Here is a 9,841-nt window from a genome sequence, read left to right as displayed (position 1 = left end):
TAGTACCACTGAGTGGATCAGTTAGCCAATTATTTTTGGATTTTTGAGGTAGGGTCTTACTCTAGTCCAGGCTGACCTGGAACTCCCTATGTAGTCTCAGGGTGGCCTCAAAGTCACGGTGATCCTCCTACCTCTGCCTCCCCAGTGCTGAGATTAAAGGCGTGTGCCACCATGCCCGGCATTTTTTAAACTTTTGAGATCAAGGAGCAGGAAATTTATGCTAGTGGTAAAGATGGCATCTGCTCTCAGGACAAGGAGACCTAACACATCTCCCCTCAGGCCTGAGCTACTGGGGTCCTGCCCTGGACATCGCAACCCAACCCTGGCTCTGTTCCCCTTGAGTATCTGCAGTCAGCCAGGCCCACCAGGGTCGCGAGAGCAGAGTTTGGACTGAGACCTTCATAGGTCCAGGTGTCCTTTCTTCCCACTTTGGCATCCCCCCACCTTTTTACACCTCAACCCATGGCATCTAATGCTTGCACCCAGAGCAGTCACCCCTTCAAGAAGCTCCACTTGGGCAGGTGTGGATCTTCCCATGTCCTCTCCAGGGCTTCCCAGACTATGGCTTTTAAACTAACAGGCCTTTTGAACTGACACCCTTTCTTTCCTTAAAAAAGTACACACACACACACACACACACCCCAGAGCTAGGCAGAGTGGCCCATGCCTTTAATCCCAGCACTCAGGAGGCTGAGGTAGGAGAATCATCATGAGTTTGAGGCCAGCCTGAGACTAAAAGGGTTGGAGAGATGGCTCAGTGGTTAAGGTGTTTGCTTGCAAAGCCTAACAACCTGAGTCCAATTCTCCAGTACCCATGTGCAGCCAGATGCACAAAGTGGTGCGTGCATCTGGAGTGTGTTTGACGTGGCTAGAAGCCCTGGTATGCCCATTCTTTCTCTCTCTGCTTGCAAATAAATGAAAAGATTGATATGATCAATAGCAAATAAATGCAACTGGGAACTGTGGCGGCAAGGAGGTTCTACAGCCAGGGCTTTCCAGAAATATAACCAAGGTATGAACAGAATCATATTTTGTCAAACACTTAATGGAACTGTGCAAGACAGGGCTAGACTGGAGGAATAAACCTGTAATTAGAGACTGACAGCTCCCTATGTGTCCAGCGTGTACAGGAACCTGGTGGTAATAAAATGCCTGCTCTATTGATAGGACCAAGACACCGTGCTAAAGGCTTGCCTGACTCCTCACCACATCTGAACAACTCCAAAGAAAGCGATGTTCTTATTTACAGCTGAGGTAATAGGAGCTCTGAAAGACCATCGGACAACTGAAGCATGTCTGACTGTAAGTTCAGGTTTTAAATGGCTGTGCAGTATTGCCCAATACCTCTTGTTCATTATAATCTCAAGACCTAGCACATAATCTGACGCTGGCCAGAAATTGTTTAAAAACCTTGTACTAATGAATCAATGAGCATTCCACAGAGTTTAGCAGAAGCTAGTAGGGACTGTGAAGTCAATTTAGTCAATCGATCTCATGTTAAGATAGGGTTAGGGTAGTGTGTGTGTCCTTCGCCCAACAGGTTCTAAACGCCAAATGATGATCTATAATTAATTCATTATGCAACTTGGGTTTGTACCTTCTCCTGTTTCTTCTATTATGTGCTTGTGGTTCTATTTATTTATTTTGGTTTTTCGAGGCAGGGTCTCACTCTAGCTCAGGCTGACCTGTATTCTCAGGGCAGCCTCAAACTCACAGCCATCCTCCTACCTCTGCCTCCCCAGTGCTGGGATTAGAGGCCTGCGGCACCATGCCCAGCCTGTGGTTCTATTTAGATCAGAAAACAGCAAATATTTCCTGTAAAGGAAGTGACAGTAAATATTTTAGGCTTTGTAATAAATATTTCAGGTCTTTGTTTATAACTAATCCACTCTGTCATTGTATTAGAAAACCAGCCACAAACAATTCATAAATGAATGAATTTGTGGCTATGTTCTGATAAAACCTCATTTATAAAAATAGCCTGCTTGATTTGGATCAGAGGCTATGATTGCTACCTTTGGTCTAGATAACTTCTGAGGCTGCCTTTAATCTTTTTTAAAAAATTTATTTTATTTTATTTATTTAAGAGAGAACAAGGAAGAGAGAGAGAAAGGTGGGGGGGGGGATGAGGGAGGGAGGGAGATCACGAGTGCACCAGGGCTTCCAGCCATGGCAAACGAATCCAGACACATGCGCCAACCTGTGCAAATGGCTCACGTGAGTCCTGGACATTCGAACCAGGATCCTTTGGCTTTGCAGGCAAACACCTTAACTGCCAAGCCATCTCTCCAGCCCCCGCCTTTAATCTTAGCATCCTCTAGTTCGAAGCTTCACAGTCAATTGTTGGGAATAGAAATAAACAGGCATCACTACGTTTGGAAGATGTTGCTGATTGGTCACAGGGCTCTTTCTGATGAAAAATCGGCCAGTCTGTCAGTCAATCAATCAGATATTAAAATTGCTAGCTGTAAGCACTCTCATTTTGATTCTTTTTTAAAAAAATTTTTCTCTTTGAATTTAATGAGCTCACATTAAAAGCTAGGTAGTCAGGCTGGAGAGATGGCTTAGTGGTTAAGCGCTTGCCTGTGAAACCTAAGGACCCCAGTTCGAGGCTTGGTTCCCCAGGTCCCACGTTAGCCAGATGCACAAGGGGGCGCACGCGTCTGGAGTTCGTTTGCAGAGGCTGGAAGCCCTGGCGCGCCCATTCTCTCTCTCTCCCTCTACCTGTCTTTCTCTCTCTGTCTGTCGCTCTCAATTAAATAAATTTTAAAAAATATTTAAAAAAAACTAGGTAGTCATTTTACATCTAAGAAATAAAAATCTTAAAAAATAAACAGAGTGAAAGGATTTTAACCAACATTACATTTCTTTTTGCTACAGATTTAACAATTCATTTCATCTTATCCATCACACTGTGCAAATGCATGTACAGCACCTGTTACAATCATGAAATTAAATTTTAAGTACATATACTCTTAACAGTGCCTCAGAGGAAACTGATTTGCCTTCTATTCAAAAGTCTACAGTGTATCTAAGCATTACATAATAATGCCACTTAACCCAACACCCACTGGCACAAGAATCACCACCTAAGTTTTCTGGAAATAAATCAACATAAGAATGAAATATTTAAAAGATTAAATGTTTTTTTTTTTTCTTTTGCTTTTTCGAGGAAGGGTCTCACTCTAGCCCAGGCTGATCTGGAATTCACTATGGTGTCTCAGGGTGGCCTTGAACTCAACGGCAATCCTCCTACCTCTGCCTCGCAAGTGCTGGGATTAAAGGCGTGCGCCACCACGCCCAGCTTAAATGTTCTTTATATTAATTTTAGCAAGATCTTTACTTCTTCCAGACTAAGAAGCATGTTAATAGTTTTAGAGCAAAAGCTGTTAAGAGGCTAATGTCCTCCTGAATTCAAACTTACAGAGAAGTCTTGTGTATGTAGTTCTCAATAAAATGTCCTCCCTTCCCCTCCCGGATCTTGTATTATTTCTGACAAAACTTTGGTCAAGGGTAGAAATATGTTTAGGCAGCTGTACATGCCATATAATAGCAAGAACAGTCAAGTCCAACTAATGACCTGGGGTCTTAAAAATAGAAGGCAATTAAGATGTACTCAGAGTAACATTAAGAAAAGCTTTCATGGGCTGGAGAGATGGCTTAGTAGTTAAGGCATTTGCCTACAAAGCCAAAGGACCCAGGTTTGATTCCCCAGGACCCATGTTAGCCAGCTGCACAAGGGGCGCACGCATCTGGAGTTCGTTTGCAGTGGCTGGAGTTCCCTGTCGCACCCATTCTCTCTCTCCCTCCCTCTTTCTCTGCTAAATAAATAAATAAAAATAAAATATTTTAAGAAAATACTGATATCAAAGTACAAATGACAATGTTAAAATAGACAAAAGCTACTGTAGAAGAGCCTCTTGTAAAATTAAAAATAATGAATATGATACACGAGTCAGAATGATTCTCCTGCTCCCCTCATGGAGTTTAGTCTTTGTATGGATAAGGTTGGTTGTGTTGACAGCCAGTAGAGTTTCTTCTCTGATGACATCTCATTCCAACTTCACACAGAGAGAGGCATATGTGTGTATGTGTATGTATGTCTCTCTCTCTCTCTCTCTCTCTCTCTCTATCTATATATATAGATAGATATATATAGATAGATATATCTATCTATATATATCTATCTATAGATAGATAGATAGATAGATATAGATAGATAGATAGATAGATAGATAGATAGATAGATAGATAGATAGGGAGAGAGAGAGAATGGAAGGGAAGGGAAGGGAAGGGAAGGGAAGGGAAGGGAAGGGAAGAGAAGGGAAGGGAAGGGAAGAGAGGAGAGGAGAGGAGAGAGGAGAGAGAGAAAGAGAGAGAATGGGCCTGTCAGTGCCTCCAGCCACTGCAAATGAATTTCAGACACATGTGCTACTTTGTGCATCTGGCTAACGTGGGTCCTGGGGAATCGAACCTGGATCCTTAGGCTTTGCAGGCAAGAGCCTTAACCGCTAAGCCATCTCTCCACCCCCTTGATTCTTTTTTTAAATTTAAAATTTTTATTTATTTTCAAGCAGAGCGTGATAGAGAGAAGAGAGGGTGGGTGTGGGGTGGGGAGAATGGGCATGCCAGAGCTTCCAGCCTCTGCAAACAAACTCCAGACATATGGGCCACTTTGTGCATCTGACCCTCGCATACCCATTCTCTATCTTCTTCTTTCTCGTAAATAAGTAAATAAATAAAATCTAAAAATATTTTTTATTTATTTGAAAGCAGAGAGAGATAGAGAGAGACAAAGAGAGAGAGACTGAGAGACAGAATGGCCACCAGGGCCTCCTGCTGCTGCAAACTTCAGATGCATGTACCACACATTGTGCATCTGGCTTTACATGAGTATTGGGGAGTCAAACTCCAGTGGTTAGGTTTTGCAGGAAAGGACTTTAACCACTGAGCTGTCTCTCTAGCCCCTCATTTATTCTTCTTTTTATGAGAGACAGAGAGATAATTGATGCACCAGGGCCTCCAGCCACTGCAAACGATCTCCAGACACGTGCGCCCCCTTGTGCACACGCATCGCTTTGTGTGCACGGTCACCTTGTGCATCTGGCTTAAGTGGTCTCTGGGAAGTTGAACCTGGGTGCTTAGGCTTCACCTTAACCACTATGCCATCTCTCCAGCCCTCATTTATTCTTTTTAAGAATCACTTCAGGGGCCGGGCGTGGTGGCGCACGCCTTTAATCCCAGCACTCGGGAGGCAGAGGTAGGAGGATCGCCGTGAGTTCAAGGCCACCCTGAGACTACAGAGTTAATTCCAGGTCAGCCTGGACCACAGTGAGACCCTACCTCGAAAAAACAAAAACAAACAAACAAACAAACAAAAAGAATCACTTCAGGACTGGATAGATGGCTTAGCAGTTAAGGCGTTTGCCTGCAAAGCTAAAGGACCCAGGTTCCATTCCCCAGGATCCACATAAGCCAGATGTGCAAGAGGGCATATGCATCTGGAGTTTGCAGTGGCTGGAGGCCCTGGAAGCCCATTCTCTCTCTCCCTCTCTCTGCCTCTCTCTCTCTCTCTCTCTCTCTCAAGTAAATAAAAAAAATAATAATAAAGTGAAAAAAAAATTAAAGAATCACTTCACACCCTTAATCTGCTGACCCTCTGAGGAAGGGTTGACTGTTAGTCATTCTCCTTGCCTTATAAGTCCTGGCACCTTGGGCTGTGGAAGGTTCTGGAAATGGTGAGGTGGAGTCTCCTTGGACCTGTCGTGGCTGTAATGTGAGAAGAGGCTTCTTTAGGCTCTGATCCCAATTCACACATGGCAAACTGATCTCCCAAGACGTGTTCTGGAGGCAGTGCTCCTCCTGTGCACCCTTCACTGGATTAGGGATAGCTTTCCCTGTCTCCGTTACAGAATAGGCATGGGGGGAATAGCGGAGCAGGTATCTTGAGGAAACAGACATCTGTTGGTTGAGTGATGTGTCTGTCACCTGCATGTGAAGAAGGAACTTGCACTGAGCAATCAGTGGAGTTTCACAATCCCTGAGAGCCCAGGCGTGTGAAAACTAGGCTAATAACGCAGTCTCAGCTGGGAGTTCACATGTGATAGATCAGCTTCAGGTCCAGGTTGCACCTTGGTGACTCATCCTTCCCGGTCTTCTCTACCTGTACGACCAAAGGGTTTGGAGCCCTCACTATAGTCAGGGCTCAGATAGCCATCTGAAACAGACTCCTGGTGACATCTTCCAAGCCAAGCTCTCCTCTGGTAGTTTACTCTATGGGCCTCAGAGCCCTGCCTGAAGCTGAAAGGGCCACCACCTACTTCCTCTTTTCAAGATTTATGTCTCTGGTTAAACTTCCTGCCTATGCAATAGGAGCTGGGAGGGACCAAAACGCTGCCCTGGGGCCACACCCACGGGTAAAGATATAAATGACGATGCTTAGTATTGGCTGTCATCAGAGCCACTCTGCCTTCACCATGCAGACCAGCAGCCTCTTCTCTGTTGGGTTGCTTCTTACCCTGGGGATCCTGGCATCTTGGACTGTGGAAGGTTCTAGAAATGGTGAGTTGGAGCCACCTTGGCCCAATGGAGTGTCAGTGGTGGGGGCTCCTGATGGTTCCAGACAGGTCTCCTTCTCTAGACACTGATCTCAGTTTAGTTGGAGGCCTCACGGAAGGATACTTACCTAGTTGGGCTTTGTGGACCCTATGAATCCTTTGTGCACCTGACGATGCTTCTGTACTCAATCTTACTCAATCTCCGCTCTTGTCCATTAGTCTCTGCTTTCTGCCTCTGACTTTAGTTCTCGCTGTTTCTCACAGTTCCAGTTATTTTTGCTTATTTCTCGTGATCTCTGTTAGTTTGATCCTTGCCCTCTGCTCCTGTATGAACTTGTTTGAGCGCCGCCCCACCCCCACCATGGAAGTACTTGAATAGGAGCCCTCTGTCTTTTTCCTGGGTCTGTAGCTTCTGCTCGTATGTCTGGTTTGATGAAGTCTCTCTCTTTTTCTGGAGGTTAATAGGCATCTCCCTTTGAATTTATGGGCCACGGGGTGTGATGGTTTCTCTTCCCAGAAAGGAGTGACTTGTCCAGAAGTTATGAAGGTTTTTCCAACACTCTTCTAACCCTCTGACTCTCTCTTCAGATGCTATAAAAGCTGAAGCCTGTCCCTTCATAAAACCTGCCATGTGCCTTAGATACGAGGAACCCGAGTGCCGGAATGACTGGCAGTGTCCCGGGAAGAAGAAGTGTTGCCGTGGTCTCTGCGGTATCAAATGCCTCGATCCTGTTGCCATCCTGAACCCAGGTGAGCTGGCAGAGAGGTGAAGTGAACGGGGAGGAATCAGCCTCATGCCCTGGCGTCCCAGGGGGATGGGATTGGGTGAAGGTGGGGGGGTCCTTTGGGTCTTCCTTGTTTGCAAGAGCTATTGAGTCCAGGGTGTCAGCCAGTCCAGTCCTGCTGCCCCAGGGAGGAAGTGAGACCCCTGTCCAAAGCAGCTAGCCTGTCAGTATAATCTTCCGGGTAGTCAACTGGGCAGGCAGATAGCTAAGCACTTGGAAACCATTCACCCCAGCAATGAACAGCTGTCTCACCTGCATGAACTGGGGGCCAGATGTTAGAGGAAAGCTAAGAGCTATTTCACGGGAATGCCTTAAAGAGGAGATGGTGAAGGTGAGGGGTAGAGAAGGTGATCTTTCCTGCTATGGCTGGACGGAGGTTGGGTCCAAGGATCAGGGATGTGCTGTCTAATGCACAGCACCTCTGAGCTGTGGCTTTACCGTTGCCAGTGGAGAGGAAGGCTGGGCGGTGCCCCATGGTCAATGCCAAATGCCTGATGCTCAACCCTCCCAATCACTGTGAGACCGATGGCCATTGTGACAGTAACTACAAGTGCTGTAAAGGCATGTGCGGGAAAGTCTGCATGCCCCCAGTATAAGGTAAGGAGGGGCGGGTAGCTGGAGAATGGATGTAGCTTCAAGGCTGTCTCTGGAGGTCAAGGATTATGGGAAGGGAAACTACTTCCAAGTGCGGGGGCTTCCCCCGGGCTCTTTTGTCCTCCAGGGGACACTGTTCTCATGCCTCAGGGCAACAGTTTCTATAGGATCACCCACAGCTTTGATTCTATGGCAGTCTCTCTGGGCAAATGGCTTTCTGAGCCTTTTAAACTATAAAATTAGAATAATGAAATAGAAAGTGTAGCGGTTACCTTGTCAGTGTTGGAGTAAAACACCCAACCAGAAGCAGCTCATGAGAAGGAAGTGTCCACTTCAGCAGGCAGTTTCAAGGGAAGTTTCACTGTGTTAGGGAAAGCATGACAGGCCCGGGGAAGGAAGCCTGGGTCACATCTACACATCGCTGGGAGGAAGGATTCTAGATGCTGGGCTTGGAGCTGGGCGATAGTACCCCAAAGCCCATCCCCGTTAACACACCTCCTCCATTAAAGTTCTACCTTCTTCTTATTATTTTTTATTTATTTATTTATTTTTGTTTTTTTGAGGTAGGGTCTCACTCTGGTCCAGGCTGACCTGGAATTAACTATGTAGTCTCAGGGTGGCCTCGAACTCATGGTGATCCTCCTACCTCTGCCTCCCTAGTGCTGGGATTAAAGGCATGCGCCACCATACCCAGCAGGGTTCTACCTTCTTAAGACCACACAGCTTTCCCAAATTGCCACCAGCTGGGGAACCACGTATTCAAAACATATGAGCCTATGGGGGACATTTCATTCAAACCACCACAGAATGTGTTTTGTAAAGCACTGTACGTAGTAAGTATTTGTGCCAGGTTCTTTGCTTCATGGTATCTTGGGTCAAAGCCCAAAGGATCGAATCTGGGTCCTTAGGCTTCACAGACAAATGTCTTAACCACTAAGCCATCTCTCCAACCCCATCAGAGATTTTCTTTTTCTTTTCTTTTCTTTTCTTTCCTTTCCTTTCCTTTCCTTTCCTTTCCTTTCCTTTCCTTTCCTTTCCTTTCCTTTCCTTTCCTTTCTTTTCTTTTATTGGCTTCTGGGAACTTCCCTTTATTACATTCAATATCATTGCTACTAGTCATCTATTCTTATTTTTATTTTTTAAAATTTTTTATTTTTTCTCAAATTTTATTAACATCTTCCATGATTATAAAAAATATCCCATGGTAATGCCCTCCCTCCCCCCACTTTACCCTTTGAAATTCCATTCTCCATCACATCCCCTCCTCCCATCAGGGGTTTTCTTGAAGAGAAAATGTGGAGATGGTTTGGTTGGTTCCTACAACAGTCTTATTTTCTCTCACAGCCTGATTCCTGTCCATTGGAGAAGGCTACAGCTGTGTGCTCTGCGTAATCTGGAAACTAACTATCTGCCCTCAAGTTTGGACCCTGTGAGGAGGACTTGGTTCTGTCACCAACACCTCCTTTTGGCACGTGCTCTGCACACAGGAGGCTTTTAAGAAATAAAGTTGAAGAATAAACAAACGAGCTTATTTCTTTATGTAGATTCTGCTTTTGGGATCCACCAAGGGAGTGGGTGTGGTGGGGGGCAATGAGTGACATGGGGCCTCCTTCCTATGCACGTGGAGTGGAAGGGAGATGCGTCAGGCACTACGTGGCTTGGAGTTTATATCGTGAAATTAACAGTACTGGAGCTGTGATATTCTTTTTTTTTTTTTTTTTTTGAGGTAGGGTCTTGCTCAACTCCAGGCTGACCTGGAATTCATTATGTAGTCTCTGGCTGACCCCGAACTCACGGTGATCCATCTGCCACCACTGCCTCCCCAGTGCTGGGATTAAAGGCATGTGACACCATGCCCGGCTAAGATCTTTGATATTTGGAAAGGTGACTTAACCTCTTAAATAT

At 45.5% G+C, this 9,841-nt stretch overlaps 1 protein-coding gene across 1 annotated transcript; it reads left to right on the top strand.

The window, feature by feature from the left end:
• The first annotated feature begins 6,457 nt into the window (after positions 1–6,457).
• Slpi (secretory leukocyte peptidase inhibitor) lies at positions 6,458–9,459 on the top strand. The gene is made up of 4 exons (XM_004663920.2): positions 6,458–6,561; positions 7,146–7,307; positions 7,790–7,939; positions 9,281–9,459. Exons 1-3 carry the CDS (start codon positions 6,477–6,479, stop codon positions 7,936–7,938), a joined length of 396 nt encoding a protein of 131 aa, XP_004663977.1. The 5' UTR covers positions 6,458–6,476; the 3' UTR covers position 7,939; positions 9,281–9,459.
• The last annotated feature ends 382 nt before the right edge of the window (positions 9,460–9,841 follow it).

The sequence above is a fragment of the Jaculus jaculus genome, chromosome 8 (genome assembly GCF_020740685.1).
Source record: "Jaculus jaculus isolate mJacJac1 chromosome 8, mJacJac1.mat.Y.cur, whole genome shotgun sequence".
NCBI classification, from domain to species: Eukaryota; Metazoa; Chordata; class Mammalia; order Rodentia; family Dipodidae; genus Jaculus; species Jaculus jaculus.
This window is presented reverse-complemented; position numbering and strand designations above follow the sequence as displayed.

Excerpts from the sequence above, each read along its gene's own strand:
- Slpi (XM_004663920.2), top strand. The coding sequence starts at position 6,477 with ATGCAGACCAGCAGCCTCTTCTCTGTTGGGTTGCTTCTTACCCTGGGG. Across the intron at positions 6,562-7,145 it reads TGTGGAAGGTTCTAGAAATG|ATGCTATAAAAGCTGAAGCC; the intron begins GTGAGTTGGAGC and ends CTCTCTCTTCAG. Across the intron at positions 7,308-7,789 it reads TGTTGCCATCCTGAACCCAG|TGGAGAGGAAGGCTGGGCGG; the intron begins GTGAGCTGGCAG and ends TACCGTTGCCAG.